Source organism: Camelus ferus, chromosome X (genome assembly GCF_009834535.1).
Source record: "Camelus ferus isolate YT-003-E chromosome X, BCGSAC_Cfer_1.0, whole genome shotgun sequence".
Taxonomy (NCBI): Eukaryota; Metazoa; Chordata; class Mammalia; order Artiodactyla; family Camelidae; genus Camelus; species Camelus ferus.
Window position 1 is genome coordinate 78,859,375 of NC_045732.1, and position 23,026 is coordinate 78,882,400.

Consider the following 23,026-nt stretch of genomic DNA (forward strand, 5'->3'; position numbering starts at 1 on the left):
AAGTCTCTTAAAAACTCCATGCTGAAAAACTCTTTCCATGATGAAATGTGTATTTGAAAAGTTTCCTTTGTTTAGAAATTATAAAAGATAACAAGCATGTGTTTTACATTTTTGAGGGGAGTGATGAGGTAGGGTGCATAGAAAGGCAGGCTGCTTGGACAGGAAGTAGTGAATATAAGTAACTGCAAGTTACCGCTACAAGTTATTATAAGTTTTTCCAAAGGGAAAACTGTCAATGAAATCAATAATTGGGAAAATGTGATGGCAGATTTCAGGCATAAGCTAAATGCCATGATAATGATATTAGCCATCATTTTAGTCATGGTATGTTTTATAACATCATAACTTGACTTTTCCCATCTTTTTGTCACACCTCCATCCAATCCATCAGCAAAACTTATTTTACCTCCAAAACACTGACTACTCCACATCCACCTTAATGCAACCCATCACCATCTATTGCCTGGATTATTGCAATAGCTTTCCAAGTGGACTCCCCACCTCCATGCCTACTCCCATAGCCTATTCTTAATAAAAGAGCCAGAGTGATTCTGATAAAACTTAAGTTCAGGTCACTTCCCTCATCTGCTCCTAACCCCCAAGTGGCTGGGAGGAATAGTCAAAGTCATTACAATGGCCCTAAACCAGGTGGACCTCTGTTACTGCTCCGAGCCTCTCACCTCCTACTATTTTTCTTTTTGCTCACAGCACTGCCTCTTTACCATAGCTTTTCCACAACAAGTATTTTCCTGATTTCATGCCTTCTCCCTTGTTTTTGCATTTGACTGGAATGCACTTGCTCCAGTATCCACATGCCATTCAAGTCTCTGTCCAAATAATTAGATGGGCCCTCACTAACCACACCATTTGTAATAGCCCATTTCTGGTCACTCTCTAAGTAGTATTTTCCCCCATTTACCGATGAGAAGCCAAAGCTAACATAGTAAGTGAGAGTTAAATTTTAATCTCCAGATTATTTGACTCCAAAAACCAAGTTCTTTCCACCCCACCATGCTATCAGCTTAGAGTAGCCTAACAGACAGAGGTGCCTTGATTTTTACTGAAACTATAGACTCCTGGAGCCAAGCAGATACTCTAGAAATGGTTTGCTCTCCATATTAATGTAAGAGCAGTGACTTACAAAATGAAATTTTTAATCAAAGCCTAGAAAATATTGCATGGTTAAAAATTAAGATGAGATAGCGTTTAATGAGGGGAAGTGTGAAATTGTGCCTCAGGAATAGTTCTTTTCAATCCTGTTTTACAAGAATATATAAACTCATTCCCATTTAATGTTTATGTACAGATGCAATAGTTATAGCTTTGTTTTTAAGTATACCAATCTCAGGTTACCAAGCCCATGGTTTAAGATTAGTAGTTCAAACCCACTACCTTAGGGTGACTATGTATGCTATGTGTGTATGTACATGTGTGTGTGTCTGTGTGTGTGTGTGTATGTTACCTCAAACACTGAAGGGTGAAAGAGCCTCTTAAGAGTGAAAATTCTGAACCAAAATACAAAAAGAATCAAGGATAATATTATAACATCATCACTGTGAAAAATCTTCATGTTTAGTAGGAAAAAGTCACCAGCCTCAATCAATGACCAATTTGGTTTAAGTAATATCTAATACCGTAAGAATTTGGGTAGTTTTCTGGTCTTCACTATAACAAAATTTAATCTGTAACATTAAATTAAATTAATTTAATCTGTCTTTCTTTTAATATAGATTTAATAAAACCATTCTCCTTCTATAGTTACTCCTAAGTTCAGTTCAATGAATATCTCTTATATTTGTATTTTATTCAGCTGTTTTGGCATCCTAAAATATAAATTAGATTTGAAAGTGTAAACTGTTTTCTAAAGGAAAGGAAGAGAATGAAAAATAAAGAAATGTATCATAGTATCTTTAAATAAAGAGAAAAGAATAGAAAAGCTCTCTGAATTTCCAAGTGGGCTATGCAACATGCTGGCCTGAAAAGCTTTTTATTCTAGTGGAATAAGATCCTAATAAGCTCCACTTCTAACTTAACTAAATGGTAATTTAACAAAACTTCTATTACTTTACATTTTCAAACTTGAGTGCTATAGATCTGTGGGTCAGGGTTCGTTAAGTTCTTAGGACAACTCTGTGGAGTGAGGAATATGCAATGAAAGCAACAATCCAGATGTGATTAACACAACCAGCCAAGTGACAGATTTCAGGAGTGGTGGCAGTGGTGGTGGATGTCTTCACACAATATGAAGATAAATAGTACTTTCATATTGAACTGATATATTGGTTAGGCATGCAGACTGAAGATCCAGAAAAAAGTTTTAAGAAATCATATATTCTAAATCAATGGTGCTATGAAGAAACAGAAATTTTCCTGACAGGGATACAGTAACACCAAAGGTTTCAGAAATGAGTAACCAATTTTGAACATCAGAGACTCTAACTCATGTGTAGCTGTCTCCAGGGATACTTACAACATTGTTAAATTATGCAGTCATTTCTATTTTTTTCTAAATGATATCAGAGTTTCTTCTTCAATATAAAGAAACAAAAAGCAAATCCAACCTGGAAATGGATGCCATGAGGCAGCATGAACAAATCATGACATTCCTTGTTGAATGAGTATGTGGTGGACTCAAGACATGTACAAAATCAAATACGTTCATCCTGCTGAGGGCTGCCATGCAAAGTATTCTCCTTAGGGAGTCTCCACTGATTCAGAGAAGACTGTCATTTGACAAACCACGGTCTTCTTTGGAGATCCCCTTCAGGGTCAGTTTACAAACCACCCCCTACCTTACACATACACACACACTGTTTCATTACCTCCGATCATTTTAGAAGTTTGTTTTTATACTTTTAAAATTGAAACCAATTGAGAGGACAACAAAACAGGTGCACGTTTTAACAACATTGAGAATGTCTTCTCTGATGAGTTGTGTTCTTCCGAAAACAAATAATGAAACTCTAAACCACACACCGACTGATCCTTTCCCCAAAGCTGGAAGAACTTACTGGTACATGGCCAAGGAGAGAAAAGACGTTTTCAGCTGCGAAAATTATCACTCCATCTGTGCTCACGATTATCATAAAGCCATCTAATAACTAATGAAGAGAGAATAATAATGTAATTAAATAATGGAACAATAATAAAATGATAGCTTTATTTCTAAATCCATACATAATTATAATCACAAGCTGAAAATGTATTGTGGTCCTTAAATATCAATAAAGCAGGCACAGGCTTAATTAAAATTCCATTATTCTGACTCCTACACAGAATCTACTTAACCTTAAGCATGAGATGTTTGTCAAATGATGTGTCACTTAGACAAACAAATTTCAATGTACACCCAATTAGCACAAAACTCTCCAACACACGCTAGGAAGATTCATTTCCATGTGTAGGTTGTTTCATGTTTAATTCAAAATTAATTTCAAAACCAGTAAGAATATTTTGGAGGGCATTTTCACTTATGGTTACTTTAACCATCTATTTATAAATACGGGTAGTGCAACCCCTTTCCTGCTATATAATGGATTAGATATACAGACAAATGCCTCCTGGTAGAAAAGCTTAAAATGATGAATAAAATATGTAAAAACCTTCTATTTCAAAACAGGGCCAAGCTTACAGTAAAGTAAGGGAAACAATCTGATATCAGAAATAACTACAGCATGAGAATTCAGAGGTAAGAGGATACTGGAGCCTTAGGAATATCTGCGCCACACTGATGGCAGAGAGCTTGAGGGACAGAAAGCAAAGCTGGGGCCTGCACAAGGTGGGAGGTGAAATCACAGACTCCTGCATAAAGCCAGACCTCCCAAAGGGTAACATTCTCAGCAGGCAAAATAGAAAGATCTTATACAGAAAAGGGAGGCAGGGAATTTGTATCTTGCCCATCTTGCCTCAACCTCAGCTCTGGCTAGAAAAGGAAAAGAAAAATGAGTCTCATCTGGGAATTGTTCAACAGAAGCCCACACTCACAAAGAGTCGGAGCTGGAATCAACAAACTACCTGTGTAACTGTCAACACTCCACACTTATTATTGACTTTAAAAGCGTCCTGACCCCAGATAGCTAGTAAAAAGAAATTGAAAGCACTTCTAGAGAATAGTCTTAAAACCAGGGCTCAAAAAATTCATATAGGTAAATTTACAAATAACATGAGCTTATAACAAATGATTAATAAACATGGGAGAAATGAAAAATCATGAACAAGGGGCAGTATAAATAATAAAATGCAGAATCAGATTCAAAAACTGCAGATACTGGAATTATCAGAGATAGAACAGAAACTAAGTATGCTTAATATGCTTAAATAAATTCTTAAAAGGATTGAAAATATGATGAAGGAACAAAAGATTCACAACTGACTAGGTAGATTTTGAAAAATCATCAAGAAAAATGTCCAGAAATGATATCATGAAGATAAAAATTCATGTATAGGTTAAATATCATGGTAGAACATAACTGGAAAGATCATTTTTGAACTGGAAGACAGAGCTGAAGAAATGACGCAGACTGCAACTCAAGGAGACAAAGAAATGGAAAATAAGAGAAATGAAATGACATGGAAAAGAGAGGGAGAAAGCACACTTTATTCTCACAACTCTGTGAAATGGAGATGTTTTCCAGGGAAAGGAATCAAAGCTCAGAGATGGTAATTCTCTCAAGGACATATAACAACTAAGTGACATGTCCCTATGTGTCTGACTCAAAAGACCAGGGTCATTCAGGCTTAAGTTTGTGGCCTTTGAAGTTAGTGGATCTTACCAATTTCTTTGGAGCTAGAAACCATAAACATCTCATGACCTTGAGGAAAACAATAAGACTTAAAGGCTTATTCCATAGAGTCTAACAATCGGTGTTGAGTGAGTCTACCAGATAATTACTTAACTTGCCACTAACCTATGTAAAGAATTGTTCATTTTCGTTGTCACTCGAGATCATAGGGTTCAGCTGGCAGAAGGATCTGGGGAATCTATTAGTAATGCAGGGTCCTGGCCTCAGCAGGATTGAGATTTTCATTCAGACAGTTTAAGGTGAGTCCTAAGAACCTGTATTTTTACCAAGCTCCCGAGGTAATTCTGATTTGCGGGGTCTCCTAGCCACACTTTGGAAAACACTCTTATTTATCTTCTATTGCACGTATTCCACATATGAAGTAATCAAAGAACAAATCCCTTCTTACTTGTAGAGTCATATGGTTGAATACTTCATAGCTTTGAAATGATGGAATCCAGCTAGATTTCTCTTGAGACATTTCTGGATTGACTTTGCCTTTTTAGAAAAAAGAAGAAAGGATTAAAATTAAAATGTCACATTAAAGTGATTAGCTTATGGGTATTAGATTTTTCAAAGTTATAATTGGTTTTATAGAAAGACTCTCATGAGAAAATTCTGAGTGCTAATGAAGGATCTGATGTAGAATAACTAACTGCTTATAAATGATCATAAACAAACTGTTTGGAATTGAAAAAGACCTTGAAGATCATCCAACTCAATTTCTACTATACACATTATGACCACTCTAACAACTTTTTAATTTTCAACCTCCAGTCTTTCCTTTCCTTGATTTCTTTAATGACTTCTATCTGAATTCTATCAAAACCCAGTATTCATCATATGCCTGATATGGTACAGGCTGTGTCAAGTGCTGTAGATGTATTCAGGCATCTAAAATCTTCCCAATCCCTGGCCAAAACAGGGAATGCCATCATTTAGTTTCATCTAATTAAGCTTTTAGCAGGGGCCCTTAACTAGAAAATCTTTAAGCCTCATCTTGGAACTCTCCAAAGCTGTTGACACTCTTCTATCTGCCATATACCCTTATCCATTCTTGAAGATTTTCTGGTTTTTCGAATGAGCAGTGTTTCAGCTCTTGTGCTCACTTGGAGCCTTTACTGTCAACATCTGCCCCTCTCTACCTCCCCCAATCCCATCTACTCCACTAAGTTCACTAATTCAGAGACCTCACTAACCAGCCCTTCAGTCTCCAGTTATTTTAATGTATGTTAACAAATGTTAGTTTCTTCTCCTCACAAAAATGTCACAGACCCCTGGCATAAGACTTCGATCCCTATCAAAAATATTCAATCTCTTGACAAGGACAATTCTGAAAGCAGCACTTGCTTTCCTGGTGGGCAGGCATCTCCAATTCTTTCCCATGAGAAGATTTGGATAAGAAGGGGGCCAAGCACGAGCAGAAGAGCTCCAGAACCCTCACTAAAGGGGGAATGGGAAGTAGGTGTGTAGTTACGCAGGAAGTAGAAATAATATGAAAACTAAACCATGCCCATTGCACGACTGCCTCAATATTGTGATCTTGATTACTGTCCCAGACTGGAAACTCAATTCTCATCACAGCTCCTCAAACTTAGGAGACAACCCATGACACTCTCCCACAGCTGATTTCAGAGGTCATCTCTTCACTAACTTTCAGCTCCACCTAGTGACTTTCACCTCCTATACTCCCTGCAAAGAAATCAAGAAGACAGAATAGAGTCCATATATTTTCAAGAAACAAAACCAATGTATTTTATAAATCAACTATAAAGGGCTTTTCTACCTTACTATTACCCATGAACTTGTTCTTGTTTTGCTTCTAGGGTGGATACCATACCCAATTCTTCACCCAAACCCTAGGGTCCATCATAGTCCTTAACTCACAACAGAGACTCAGTCATTCTTGGTAAACTGAAAATCATTCATCATTCATTTATTTAACAAATATTTGCTGGGCTCCTACTATGTACCCTACTCTGTTTCAGAGGCCCAGGACAGAGTATGAACAAGACAAATAAAGTGCCTGTCCTTTTGTATCATACAGACTGATGGGGGAGGTAGACAGATAACCAACACATAGACAATGGAACCGGTGATTCTATATCTCTTTAAGTACAGTAATTTAGACTGGTTGCTCAGGAAAAGCCTTGCTGAGAAAGTAACAGCTGAGCCAAGCTCAGGAATGACAGGATCACAGCCAGGTGAAAACCAGGGTGCAAACAAAGCATCTCAGGCAAAGGAAGCAGGAAGTACAAAGGGAAGCAAGAAAGAATTTGGCCTATTTAAATAACAGGAGGCCAAAGGGGCTACTGGAGGGTGACCAAGGGATAGGGTAGTAGTAAATGAAGTCTGAGACATAGGCAGGAGCAGGTTATGTGGGGTACATGGTAGGGATTTGGCATTATTCTGAATGGAACATGAAGTGCTTTTAAGCAGGAGAATGACATATGTTTTTAAAAGATCATTATGGATCTTTGTGAAAAATAGGTCAAACTGGGGAGTGAGAGCCAAAGCAAGAGAGTCTTGCTTGGAAAGCATCTTCAAAAGAAGCAGACAGTGGTGGCCTGGATGAGATGGGCACACCAAGGCTGTGGAAATAGGCTGAAGTGGATGGATCTGGGATATCTTTTAGAGGTAAAGTCCAAAGGATTTGCTGATGGATTGGGTGAGGAGGTGAGAGAAATGGAGGACACAAAAATGATTTCCAGATTTTTAGCTAAAGCAGCTAAAAGAATGGTGGTACCATTTACTGAAATTGGCAGAACCAGACATGAGAATGTGAGGAATCAGGAGTTCCTTAATGGCCATGTTACCTTTCCTACTACAGATCCCTACAGATCCAAGTGAAGAAGTCATGTAGGGAACTCTCTCACTGATTGAATAATGAGTGTGAGCTGAACAACAAGGTCTTACTGTATAGAACTATATTCAATAGCTTGCAATAGCCTATAATGAAAAAGAATAGGAAAAGGAATGTGTATATATATATATATCTCTGAATCATTACGCTGAACATCAGAAACTAACACAACATTATAAATCAACTATACTTCAGTTAAAAAATGAGTGTGAGTCTCAAATATGGAGCTCAGGTATGAGGTCAAGGATGCAGATAGATTTGAAAAGTGGAGGGCATTGATACCCAGGTGGCACTTCAAATGAAGGGACTGGATGAGATCACCTAAGATACGAGCATAGATATAGCAAAGGTCCTTGAACTGAGCCCTGGGGCACACTGATGAGTAGACATTGAAAAGAGAAGTAGGGACTGCAAGAAAAGACAGAGCAGGAATGTCCAGTGAGCTCAGAGAGATATCAGAATACAGTTATTCAGTTATCCTGGAAGCCAAGAGAAAAATGAGGGAGTGGTCACCTGTCAAATGTTTTTGAAAGGTCATGAAAGATGAGGACAGTCAAGGAACCGATGGATTCAGCAACGTGGAGGCCACTGCTATTCCCGACAAAAGTAGTTATACTGTAGTGGGAGGAGCTCCAGCCTCAGGGAAGTGGGCTGAGGAGAGAATGAGGCATGAGGAAGTGGAGACAGGGTCTAACCCATTATTTCAAGAAGTTTTGCTGTGACGGGGGCACAGAAATACGGTAACAGCTGGAGGTATCATGGGGTCACAAAAATATTTTTTTAAGGTAAGGGATGTTTACAGCACAATTACGTGTTTATGGGCATAAACTGCTCAAATTTTTTGATTCACACCTACTTAAGTACTATAGGTACTATTTTACACCCTTGGGGCCATGTTCCCTCAGCAACATTTACTACATGGCTTCAAGTGCTTACGATACAGCAATTTGAATTACTATTACCCAGTATACGTCTACTAATTCTCATTTCTTTGTTCCACCTTTGCATGAATCTCAATAATATTTTCAGCATTGACCATAAACAAACTTATGAATTGGGAGAAACTAAATATCCAGGTATTAGAAGGTGCTTCAGGAGCTCATCTCATCATTAAGCCCTCCCAAAGATATTTGAGGTAAACGGAGAGATCCAGCTGTCTAACCCACAACTCATTTTCAATATGGCTAATTGAAAGCTATAAGGATATGTCAGGGTGCTCAGTTCTAACCTTCATTCTTCTGTGAAAGGGCGGCAGTGCTCTGTGACATTTTAGCTCTGTCTCCTTTCACAGGATAACCATGATTTTGCAGCATGGCACGCAGTTTTGTGAAGATGGCATTGATGTGTTCCTTCCTTTTATTTTCAGATTCATCAACTTTATCCCTAATTGACAAAAAACAATCAAGTTTTATTAATAATAAAGGGAGGGCTGGAATTCAGATGATGGAACAATGGATGGGGAGAAATAAGAAGAGAAAAAGGGATATGTTAATGTCAACATTTGAGCAAAAATCCAGTCCCTTGATAACTCATAAGAAAACAAAAACTGTCAATATTAAAACAAGCAAATGAAAGCCAATCTCACATCCTTTAGACTGTGAGGTCTTTGATGGTAGGTTAGGACCATATCTGTCTCCATATCTTCCATAGCAAAGCACAGTGGCCCATGAATTATATAAAATAAATCTAAATTGATTTGAATTTAATGATGGGTCTTTTCATCATATATTCTTACCTGCTTTTACAAGAGAACTTATTATTAAAGAAAATTATTTCTAAATGATCTGTAATTACTCAAGAGGCTCTCTCAAAACCAGTGCTCCTTCTCAAAGAGAAGGCTGAGCAATAAAATGCTAATTACGTTTTTTTTAACCTTTATAAAAGACAGACTATATTGAAAAATTCTGACAAAAACTTTTTGATTAGTGTACTGGAATTTACTTGAGATTCTTGAATTGGAAAAAGAAGGTAATTTATTTTCTCATATGTAAATGAATTTAAACTCAGCCAAGCCAAGGTTCCAAAACAGGCTTCTCAACCTATCAGGGAGTAAAATCCATTTATTTACTGTCAGCTCTGGGCAGCCGCTATGCAAGACATGGAGGACACGGTTTGATGAGGAGGCTGTCAAGCACATAGGTAATGTATTAAGTATTATAGTAGAGTTGGGGCTAGGGGGTATGGAACACCAACCAGAGAGATCAAACATCCCTGAGTGAGTCAAGTTTCCCCGAGGAAGTAGGATTTTACTAGATGTGAAATGGGAGTAGAGGGCAGGGGAGAGGGCTTGGACAGAAATATCAGTCAGTTATGAATTTATACCTCTTCTCATTTTCTCTCTCATGCTCATCCATTATCTGGTGATGTAACAAAGAATTCTGAAATCAAAGTGGAGCAACATTTTACTAAGAAATCAGTCCATGATGAATCCCATAAAACAATAAGACTAATCAAAATTCTCAGTTGCGTAGCATTTTTCCCTCAAGGAATGCCTACTTCTTTTAAAGATAGAATTTCATTAAGTACCAATTACCTTCTCATATGTTATGTAGATGTTGAAGACTTGCTTCATTGTGTGATCCCTAATGAATGAATGTTTGTCACAATAACATTACAAATGAATATATTTGAAAAAGTCACAAAAACATTCTGTGAAGTTACATAACATAGCCCAAAAGTCAAATATTTGTAGATTTAATTCCATACCCTTAAATTCCTCTAATTTCCACTAATTTCAAGAACACTTAATGAAACAAAGACAGACGTGGGTTGAAAGCTTCAGATCTAGCCACAATATCATACCACAACAGACAAAATCTTCATTTACTGTTGATATCATGGAAATCCTGGTCATATAAGAAATGACCCTGAAATCATAAAACTTCTCTGCTTCAAATTGTATAATTAGACTCACATAACACCTCAAGGTCTAAATCTCAAGATAGAAGTCAATGATATTCAAATACATGTGTGTTAAACAAGAAGGAGTAGCAAACCTCTTGCAAATGCTCGCAAGAAAATAAGAGGAAGCTCAGGGGTCAAACACTGAGAAGACACTGAGAACAATTGGTGAGTATACCAACCTGTGCTATTGTGGGGATGGAAAAAAAGCACAGCTATGCAACGAGGCAGCTTGGGCATTAGATGCCCTACTGGGTGAAGGAGACTCCATGTGGGGAATTGAAACTAAAACCCACCACCCACTCCCTAGGTATAACCCAGACTCCTAGAGGCTACAGTTTCATTTAGAAAATCCTTCCACTAGCAAAGGAAGAAAACAAGGAAGTTTGTACTTCTTGGTCTGTTCTCTGCATGGAGGGAAAAAGGGTGTCATTAGACTGAGTCAATCTTAAGGTTCTGGGAGAAGCAAAGACCAAACCATTCTAGAGAGATACTCTCTAAAGCCAGGTTCTACAGAATTTCCACAGATAAGGCACCAGCTGAAGATGAGCTCACCATCCAAAATTAGAAAACACGTAAGAAAACAATCTACCATGTGCTAGAATTAGGACACACACATACACCTTCCTTTCCTCCAACAGTATGAGATCTCCAAGAACTTCATAATTGAAATATCTGAAAGCCATTATAAAATAATTGTTCAAAATATTAAAAACAAAAATACAAGGAACTGAAAATATGAAAAAAGACAAAGTAGGTGTAAAAAAGAACAAACGAGAAATTCTGTAGAAACACGTTCAACAAAATTAATTTTAAAAGGATGGATCAAGCAATATATTAAGATAAGCCAGATGAGAAAATTAGTAAATGGAATACAGATATGAGGAAATTTACCATATTACCTTTATAGAGAGATAATAAAATGGAAAATATAATACAAGAGGTTATGATGCATGAAGGATAGAATGGGAAGGCCTAGTGTATCTACTAGGACTTCCAGATGAAAAGATTAGCAAGAATGGAGATAGGCAGTAAAGAGCTAATAGGTGAATTTTTTCCAGAATGGAAAATGTGACCCAATCTGGATAAATTCAAATAATACCACATTTAGAAGCATCATAGTGAAATTTCAGAACACAAAAGACAGCTAGGCCATTCTAGGCAATAAAACAGATCAACAAATACCCAAGAATAGTATCATACAGACCATATGCTCTGGCCCTAATGCAATTGAATTAGAAATCAAGAACAAAAAGATAATATAAAATGCTATACACTTGGATACTTAAAACAATAGCAATGACAACATTTCCTAAATAGCTTTAGAAATCAGCAAATATTTAAGTACTGAAGACTTGTAAGAATATTACATAGTAAAACCTGTAAAATGTAGCTAAAGCAGTACTGAGAATTTATACCCATAAGTGCTTACTAGGAAAAAAGTAAAAATAAATGAGCTAAGCTGTCATCAAAACAAATTGTAAAAATAAGGGTAAAGGTAAAGAAAGGAGAAATAAGGAAATAATAAGCATAGGACCAAAAATATGACACAATCCAAAATAAAGGCATAATAGAACAGATTTAAAAATCTGTTTCTAAAATAAAATTTTAAAAAACCATTCTTACACCAGATCAAGAAATAAGGGAGAAGATACATTTTGGAATGAAAGTGCATACCTATGAACAAAAGAGATGGTAAAAGCAGTATTACCAACTCAGTGCCCATACATTTGAAAACAGAGACAAAATGGAGTATTTCTTAGAAAAAAAGTATTTTACCCAAACATATTTAATAATACAAAGAAAATTTGAATAAATCCTATAAATGTAAAGAAATTCAGTAATTAAAAATTTATCCACAGAAAAACACCCTAACCAAACCCAGACAAAATAGCCCCAATGCTTTCACAGATGGATGCTTTCAAATATTTAAATAACAGGTATCTCCAATTACATGCAAAACAGATAAAGAGCGAAGCCACCCATATAATTCAACATCATATCAGACAAAAAGAAAAAGAATGTGACCATATCAATAGATGCAGAAAATGCATTTTATGTAATTCAACACACATATATGACTTTAAAAATATCCTTAACAGACTAGGTATAGATAGGAACTTTGTTAAACTGATAAAGGGAATCAACCAAAAACATACAAACATCATACCTAAAGATGAAACATTAAAGAATTCTTTAGACTCAGGGGAAAAAAAAACCAAGAGTGGTTGCTAAAACATTTAATATACAGTGCTGAACGTAGTAACCAATGCATTAATATAAGAAAAATAAATAAAATTAATAACTCTTGGAAAGGAAAAATAAAACTGTCCTCAGTCATGAATACTATGATTATCTACACAGAAAATCCAAGAGATTCTGCAATTTATGAGAAATTATTAAATAGTTCAGAAATGTTTTCTTGTGTACAAAAATATTTAAAAATTAATTTTGTTCCTATATACCTGGCAACCAAAATTAGAAAAAAAATTTAAAAAATACAATAGCAACCAAAATGTATAGGGACCTACTGCTTATGGCCATGGAATAACTGATATGGGACTAATCCTCCTGCCATAAACAACTAGGAAACTGGACAAATTGCAGCATACGTGGTACATCAGGAAGCACATGCCTGTGATCACTGAGATAAGACTGAAAAAAAGATGAGTGCTACAATATATCCCAGCTTTCTACCTAAAATTACATCCAGACCATGGTCCAGTGAGCAGAATCCTAAACAGTCTCACTAAGATTAGGAGACAGAAATAAGAGTTCAGGAAGGCCAAGATAGTGGGAATTTGTGGAGCATAATACCAGAAAGAAAGGACCTATAAAAAACAAAAAAACCCCCAAAACTCCAGAAATCTGAATACACATTCGCTTGAATCTTTGGCTGAATACTAAGTTTGCCTGTGGAAGGTGACACGCTATAAGACCAAAGAATACCTACCAGAAAGAACAAATACAGTAAATTCAAAGCTAACACTCACAGTTTACATGTGGCTGGAAGATATTTGAGTTTCATTCAGCAGAGTGGAGAAAAAAGACTGAAAAAATGAACACAGCTTTGGTAAGGGATAATGTCAGGCAATCTAAAATATATATGTAACTAGATTCCCAGAAAGGGGAGACAAAAATTTGAATAATGGCCAATTTTTCCCCATACTGGATGAAAAATATAAACTCATATATTCAAGAAGCTCAATAAATCCAAGAAAATAAATACAATGAAAAACTAACCAAGGCACATCATAAACAAATTGATGAAAGCCAGTTACAAAGAGAAAGTCTTAAAAGCAAACATAAATAAAAGCACATTTAATAGAGAGGGAAAAAGAATACCCTCTGTCTGACTTCCCATCAGAATAACCCAAGCCAAAAGAAAATGAAACATCTTTAAAGTTCTGGGGGTAAAAATCAGCCTAGAATTCTATATCCAGCAAAAATATATCCTTCAAAGAAATTGAAGGTAAAATAAAGACATCTTCAGATGAACAAAATCTGGAAGAAATCAAGGCCAGCATACTAACACTACCAGAAATGATAAAGGAAGGACTTCAGGTAGAAGGGAAAAAATGCTAGATGGAGACAAAGATCTACATAAAGAAGTGAAAAGCACTGGAAGTAATATACATGTGAATAAATATAGAATAATTTTTCATTTCTAATTTCTTTAAAAGATAACTGAAATAAAAACAAAGTACTGTAGGGTTTATAATATATGTAGAAATCAAACCTATGACAATAATAACACAAAAGACAGGAGGATGGAAAACAAAAATCTACTGTTGCAAGGTTCTTACATTATACATAAAATGGCACCATATTAATTCACAGCAGACAGTAAGAAATTAAAAATGTATACTATAAACTGCCTAGAGCAACAAATAAAACACACATGAGATATAGATTATAAATCAAAAGAGATAAAATGGGATACTAATTACTCATTTCATCCAAAAGAAAGCAGAAAAAGAAGACAAAGAGGACAAAGATCAAATGGGACAAACAGAAAACATATAATAAGATTGTAGACTTGAAACTAACCATATCAATAATTCTATTAACTGTCAATAGACTAAAGACACAAATGTAAAGCCTGGGATTATCAAAACTGGGTAAAAAGGTAAGACCAAACTATACTGTCTACAGGATACTCACCTTACCGATGTAAAGGCACAGATAGCTTACAAGTAAAAGAATAGGAACATATATACCATGTAAGCCTACAGCTTGAATGGCTAATTAATAACAAAGGCTCCAGGTGAGGAAAAGTGCTAGAGAAAAGGAGGACATAAAGGGGTCAACCAAGAAGGCATAACAATCCTAAATAGATATACACCTAATTACAAAGTTTCAAAATGAAGTAAGAACTGAAAGAAGAAACAAACAAACCCACAATTACAGCTGGTGAGTTCAACACTCCTCCATCAGTAATCAGTAGAACACATAAACAGAAAATAAGTAAGGATATTGAACTCTTACTACACTTGGCCCCATTTGTTTACAGAGCACTGTGCACAGCAACTATAGAACACACACTTTCCATTCTATCTATAACTGTCACTTTCCATTCTATCTGTAACAGTCATAATGATTCAAAATGTGCTGGGCCATAAGACCAGTTTCAGTAAATTTAAAGCATTAAAATCATACAGAGATTATGTTCTCTGGTCAAAACAGAATTAAATTAGAGCCCAATAATAAACAAATAAACAGATATCTGGAAACCCCTTCAAACATTTGGAAATTAAATAACATACTTCTAAATAATTTCTGGGTCAAAGAAGAAATCTTTAGAAAAGGTTTAAACAAAGAAAATTACACAATATTTCTAACTGAATGATTATAAATATTAAATTTTAATTCCTAAAACAGCAATAATCTAATGTAATTTATTAAAATTGCATTATATATATTTTGTAGTGTTATATATTTACATCAAGAAAAGTTAAATCTGTCTAGTTACTGAAAGCAATTTTTCATGTTCTCAAATAACATTTACATGTTTCTTCATACAGGAAAGAAACTATACAGTGCTTAGCAGTTAATTTAACAAAAATGTGCAAGGCCATTACACAGAAAATAATGTCTTTATTGATGTATATAAAAGATCTAAATAAATAGAAAGATATGTCATATCCTTGGATAGGAAGTCCTAGTATCATAAAGCTATCAGATCTCCCCAATCAAATTCATGTAATCCCAGTAGATTCTTTTTGTCTTGGTTTGGTTTTCTGTATAACTTCACAAGTTATTTATAAAATTCCCACGGAAAACAACAAGTCAGAAATATCCACAATACGTTCGCAGAACAACAACAATGGAAAAGGATGTGCTCTACTATACATCAAGGCTTATTTTAAAGCTATATAGTATTTAAGTAAATAAATAACAGTGCAAAACTTAGGGATAGAATGAGACAGAAGAGACCCACTAAGGAACAGATCCATGCATAAATTGAAATTTGATTTATGGCAAAAGAAGCATTATAATTTTGAAATTTCTGCCATGGAGTGTGTGTGTTTGTGTGTGTGTGTTTTAATATAGCCCTTTTTCTACCTTGGCGGCAATGAAATTTGTTTGCAAGCTATTTAAATACAAGAGCCATGCTTTAAATGCCTGAGATTTCCATTAGCACCTAGCTCTACACAGAGAAAACAGTCAAAACACACCATGAAATATCTGATAACTTTCCTTATTCATTGGACAAGGTAGGCACAGACATCCGTTGATTACTGAGTCTTTTCCACTCAGTAATTCTTTCTAAGACAAAGACTTAGAAACTTATGCCAGGGAAGAAACCTGCTAAGACTGAAAAAAGAATACACCTAGTTATAAATTCTCAGGCTAAAAGTAACCAGCCTTCCTATGCAAAGTAATAATTATTTCATTCAGAATAGAAGAGTTATGCACTGAGTGTCTTTCCAAAATCAATGGGAAATAATCTGAAGCCTCATCAAATTTTATTACTAAAGTATAATATAAAAGTCAAAAGGTCAAGAAGGTCAACCTTGCAAAAATTTGTTCTTGTTGGGAAGCAAGGCAACTTTTAATTTTCTGCAGTGTGTGTATATGTGTGTGTGTGTGTATGCACAGACACATACTTTTTTTTTTTTAGTTCACAAGAAAACACACTGAATAGATGGATAATGGGAATAGAATATGAACTGATTCCTGAAATTAATCATTGGTTCCCTGTGGTTGAGAATCGCTTAAGCAGATACTTCCTAGCATGACAATTATAATGGCAAAGGTGGTCAGTGTTCAGTTGGGATAAAAGCCACAGTCAAAGAACTCTTCACTCAGTTTCTCAGTCTCCTAACTGCCAGAACCAAGTAAGTTAACACAATCACAGTTCAGGCTCCATGGCAGTACCAATCTTCCCTGGAGACAAGTGACTTGCCAATCAAATCTGGGCTTCCGCTGCTAATGTTCTTGAGACATTATCGTAGGGGCCATGTCTGGAGCCTAGATGACACACACAACACCTGGTATAATCTCTCAATACAAATAGTTTAGGACGACAGGACACTAAAGGTTTAATTCTGAAGTAGAATCAAACTGAAGACATTCTGAGAACTATTCCAGGACTCAGCTAGACCCAGTGTGTTCAAATTTCCATCACCCCTGGATTGCTCTTAAAGGGTCTCAGAGTTGCTGCACTCTGCAGTTGTGGAAGCCAGCAAATAGAGGCTGCTGAGCGACAGAGTAGCAAGATTATGTAGCAAAGCTAAGGCAGCAGAAAGTCTTAGAGTAAAGACTACAACATTAGAATTTAAGGAATTTACTTACATATCTCAGGGCTGATGACTTTTCCAACAAATTCTCCACAAATTCAGATAAATACGTGGACTCAGTCACTCCTGTCTGTTCTGCTTGAGGCTTTGGAAGGTTGAATTCAAATGAAGTTTCATGTGAAATGTCTACACTTGTTGCATTCTTCAATTTGAAATAGAGTATCATTTGCCCAGGACTAGGAGTCCAAGTTCCCTTTTATCCTTCTTCCCAAGATTACATTTCTTGCTCCATGGAAAGTCGCAGCATTTGTAACCCACCACAGTGGATTTTTCCTGTTTTTTAATCAATGCAGAGGAAAGCATGTTAGTGAAGAATCTGTATTATGAATATATAGCTGTTAGTGTATCAGCTGAAAAAGGTAACTATTGTATATTGTATTGTATATACTATATCAGCCCAAGCATTTTAAACATGATCCACAAGTGAGCACATAAAATACTGTGTAGAAAACAGGATTGGGAGAAAACATTCAAAGGTGTCTTTGAGTGATGGAAATATGCATGGTAATTTTTTTTTCATTTTTCAAGTTTGCTATAATTAGCATGTGTGATATTCAAAATTAAGAAAGACCTCTCAAAAATAATATGAGAGCCAGGGTGAAACAGTAAAGAGTTTGGACTTGGGAATCAACTGGACCTGGGTTCAAATTCCAACACCAGCTCTTGATAATTGTGTGACCCTTGGTGAGTTCCTTAATCTTTATGTCTCAGTCATCTCAACTGTAAAATCTGGATTATAACACCTACATGGCAAGGTTTTCGTAAGAATTAAAGTTAATAGATGTAAAGTGGCTGGCACTATGTCTGGCCCATAGCAGCCACTCAATAAATTGTAGCCTTAATTAAAGATACTGATATTAACAGCCATATATAATCTAAAGGACTGTGAGGACATAGCATTCTTCTCCAAGAGGGAAGCAATGGCAAAAATTTTGCAATACAGAGAGGTTTCTTGATGTCACTTGCCATGAGAAGAATGAGAGAACCCTGAGATGAGTCTCCATGCAGTGGGCCAGCCAGGTAGATCTAGCACGTCATGGATAAGTGGTGTCTCAGATCTGGGTACAGAGTCAGGGCATAGGAACACCTAGTGGATGTCCTCAGCAGCAGCAGCAACACGAGGTAGAAGAGCACAACTCTGTAGTGGTACCCAGCTGCACAGAAGCCTCATCTTCTCCAGCAGGACATTGCTGCCTGCATGTCGGAGTGGAGGAGGGCGATGATCAGATGGACCCTTGTTCAGAGTCTTTCTGGGCACCAAGGAGGACAAGAAGCACTAAGGATATTGGCCAGAAAAAGTACTTGAAATATTGGACCGCAATCAAAAATTAAGTAGGTAAACAAGTTGTGGGCAGGGATGGAAGAGGTTCACTGAGAAACAAGCACAATAGTCAAGTGGTAGGAATAAATTTGGGAGGAGGGCAAAGATCAGGGGTCCTCAAAGTACCACAGAAAGGGCAATGGAAGAAGAGGAAGTTAGGGGTATCACTGGAGAGAACTGAGTTGAAATTGTCACCAGTAGTTTCTGGTAATACCAAACACAATCATAAAAAATATTCTGTTTCATGAAGAGAGAGAGAAAGCACAAAAAAGACAGCACATCTTCACACTTCCACATCCGGAGAGGCCTAATGGGCTATTTAGCAGATTTAGCCCTATTTCAGCGGCAGCCCAAACTGTGCTCAGCTCAGTGCTTTGGTTTCCCCTCCCCCTGCCCTGCCAACCTGTCAGTCAGCTCAGCTGGACTGACAGAGAGAAAGGAACCCTTGTGGCCTTCACAGTGCAATAATGGCCAGAAAGTGTTTAGCTCGTGTAAGCATCATTGAAAATGTTTACACAGAATTTTAAAGAAAACCAGAGAGGGTCTGAAGAAAAGCAGAAGGTAGAGGTGAATACATCTTTGGCTATTACTGTAGGCTGCCATATTTGTTTATTTTAAATTAAAAACCTCAAAGTATTGAAAATGACATTGTGGAAGACAATCGCACCATGTATTTGTAGTTATAAAATTTGTTATGCATTATCAAGGATCAACTCTTTCTTTATACAGAGAGACACACATTTTTTTTTCATATACAACTGCTCCAGAAAAGTGGTGTTCCAAATCTCAATAGGATGTTAGTTTTTTGGGGGGGGTTGTTTGTTTGTTTGTTTGTCTGGTTTTTGTAAATTTATAGGGGAAAAATGCATGATGGCATCAAGTTGGGTGAAGTCATCTTCTCTTAGTCATATAAGGTTTATTAAAGATATTTAATCAGTGAAAAAGAATGAAATATTTATAATTCTCATGGAGACAGTAATGATGTTAAATGTGTATGGCATAAATACATCAACTGAGTCAGTGGAATTTTCCAATTTATTTTCAATCAAAATTTTCTTCAAAAATTATACCTCATAAGACTATATTTCATCAGTTATTCATCCATCTTAATGGAACATAATTTTCCAATAGATAAAATCAAGAATGGAAATTAGTCTAGAGTGGATTATGCAGCATGTGTGCTAGGTACAACACCAGATAAGCCAGGAAGGGCAACTGGCATAGTCAAGCTCCAAAAGTGATCCAGAAACAGGATCAGGCTTCCTGATTCCTTTGGTGTATCCCTAATGAGAAGCTTTTATTGGGGTTTGGATATAGCTCAATGGTAGAGCATACTTAACATGCACAAGGTCCTGGGTTCAATCCCCAGAACCTCCACTGAAAAAAAAAAAAAAAGAAGAAGAGAAAAGTGCCTACCGAAGCTTTTCTTTTCTCAAACTTGAGTTCTTTCTGCGAGCACAGGCCTGGGCGCTGGGCTGGATGAGGCAGTAGGGGAATCCAGGTAATGAGGGAAGTGAGCCCAGTTGCACAGGCATGCACACACCTGCACAGGTAATATGCCCACTCTTTCCTAGACCGAAGGTGAAGCTGATTCTCTGCAGACTTTGTGGCTCCTTCTGAGGACAGGGCCAGGTCAGTTGTGTCCATTGTGAAATTCCCAGCACCCAAATGTTCCTGGCAGAAAAAAACAACCTGAATAAGTGCTTGGTGAATGAATAAATGAATGAAAACACTGAGTCCTACCTGCCAAAGTGCTGATGAGCAGGCAAAGGTTTTTGCATACCATTACCCACCTAATCCTGTTCCTAAAAGACAGACAGGCTAAATTTTTACCAGACCTGCAGAGAAACAAAATTGGATCTAAAAGTGTATCTCTTATTGCTTTTGCACTTTGGGGAATTCTGTCTGGCATGTTCTCTCAGCCTGAGGCAACAAGGAATACTAAAAGGCAAAGGATTATTATATCCTGAAAGAGATCAGCAATCCATTAAATTCCTAATCCAAGTCTTATTCCATTTAAGTCTCTGGATATTCTATAAAACCGTCCCATGGTCTTGCCAGTTCTGAAATTTCAGCAATTCATTCAATCCCTGTTCCCACTCTACCTTGGCAGCTCAGAGACTTAGGGTAAGACTGACATCTACATAAATCCAATGATTCAAGGCAAGGGAGTAATCACTGATAGACTAGAAGCTTCACAAACAGCAATATCAGAGAGAACTGTGTAGTGGACACAAAAGGCTTCAAACGGTAGACGGCAAGAACATCATAGGCAGAAAATAGAGCCTGACTAAGGGCACCAAAGGGAGGCCTCATGGTATGATTGCATCAGACGGTCCTTACTGCTCCCTAGCATGTGAACTTGGGCCTTTCTGAGCCTCAATGTCCTCATCTGTAAAATGAGAATAATAACAGTACCATTTTGCAGGGCTCTTGTGGAGAGTCACTGACATAATGGACATCAGAATGCCTACACTAGTGCCTTACTAGAGTAAAGCCACACAAAACACTAGTACAAAGTGTGATAAGAGACAGAAAGTAGAATAGTGGTTACCAGGGACTGGGGGCAGGGGAAATGAGCATATATTGTTCAATAGGGACAGAGTTTCAGTTTGGGATGATGAGAAACTCCTGGAAATGGAAAGCAGTAATGGTTGCATAGTAGCGTGAATGTACTTAATGCTGCTCAGTTGTACACTTAAAAATATAGTTCAAATGGTAACTTTGATGTTATGTATCTTTTACTACCCCAATAAAAGAATGCAAACAAAACAAAAGTGCAAGGCCTTGCCAGCAAGCAGCACAGTGTGAGTGAAATCAAGAATACTCAATAGCCTGTAATAACCTATAATAAAAAAGAATATGAAAAAGAATATATATGTATAACTGAGTCACTATGCTGTACACCAGGAACTAACAACTCTACTTCAATTAAAAAATAAGTTTAAAAATTAAAATTATTTTTTTTAATTAAGAAAAAAAAGAATACTCAGGAAGGTAGGTTGGGGCCAGAAGCCAAGGCCTGAATATCAATCTGAGGAGAACTGTCAGCCTGATCTACCAAGTGCCTCATGAGGACACTTGGAAGTGCTGTGACTTGAACTGATATTTTAAAATGATATAATTGATATTGATAACTTATAAATATCACCCTGGGGTGGATTAGATGGCTAGAAAGAAGTTGAGGCTGAAATGAAGGATGCCCATTAGACTTCTGCTATTTAAAATGTGGCCCTCAGCTCAGCAGGATTGGTCCTACTTGAAATCACACTCACAAGCTGCCCCTGACCTGCTAAATCAGAATAATCATGGTGCCAAATCTGCAGGTAATGCATATGCACAGTAACCTTTGAGAAGCACTGGGCTAGAAGACCCAAGGAGTTCGGTTGGGAGAGTTTAAGGACATAGGGCAACATTTATGGAGTTTACTACATACATAGCTAGGGTTGAGTATTTCACAAACCATCATTTAATCCTCAAAACACCCTGTGTGAATGTTCATAGCAGCACTATTTACAATAGCCAAGACATGGAAGCAGCCTAAATGTCCATCAACAGATGACCGGATAAAGAAGAAGTGGTATATTTATACAATGGAATACTATTCAGCCATAAAAACCGACAACATAACGCCATTTGCAGCAACATGGATGCTCCTGGAAAATGTCATTCTAAGTGAAGTAAGCCAGAAAGACAAAGAAAAATACCATATGAGATCACTCATATGTGGAATCTAAAAGACAAAAACAAAAACAAAAAAACAAAGCATAGATACAAAACAGAAATAGACTCATAGACATAGAATACAAACTTGTGGTTGCCAGGGGAGTGGAGGGTGGGAAGGGATAGAGGAATTTCAAAATTGTAGAATAGATAAACAAGATTATACTGTATAGCACAGGGAAATATACACAAGATCTTATGTTAGTTCACAGAGAAAAAAATGTGACAATGAATATATATTCATATTCGTGTATAACTGAAAAACTGTGCTCTACACTGGAATTTGACACAACCTTGTAAAATGACTATAACTCAATTAAAAAATGTTAAAAAAAATTTACCTGAAAAAAAAAAACAGCTCTGTGTGAAAGGGGCTATTCCTCTCACTTTCCGCATGGAATACTATTCAGTCATAAATCAGAAGGAAATTCTGCTATGTGCAACAACATGGATGGATCTTGAAGGCATCATGCTAAGTGAAATAAGCCAGGCAGAAAAACAAATACTACATGATCTCACTCATATGTGGAATCTAAGAACAAACAAACAAACCTCATAGAAACAGAAAGCAGACTGGTGGTTGCCAGAGGATGGGCACAGGGGAAGAGATGATTGGGAGCGGAGGAAATAGATG

General features: G+C 36.7%; 1 protein-coding gene across 1 annotated transcript in view; it reads right to left on the reverse strand.

The window, feature by feature from the left end:
- Positions 1-10,216, reverse strand: part of PASD1 (PAS domain containing repressor 1) — a 65,500-nt gene extending 55,284 nt beyond the window's left edge. The window contains exons 1-5 of the mRNA XM_032474710.1: positions 10,178-10,216; positions 9,967-10,022; positions 8,873-9,027; positions 5,191-5,279; positions 3,012-3,101 (exon numbers count right to left, since the gene is read on the reverse strand). Coding sequence (XP_032330601.1) covers positions 3,012-3,101; positions 5,191-5,279; positions 8,873-9,027; positions 9,967-10,022; positions 10,178-10,216 — 429 coding nt within the window. The remainder of the gene's footprint in view (positions 1-3,011; positions 3,102-5,190; positions 5,280-8,872; positions 9,028-9,966; positions 10,023-10,177) is intronic.
- Between the last annotated feature and the right edge of the window lie 12,810 nt (positions 10,217-23,026).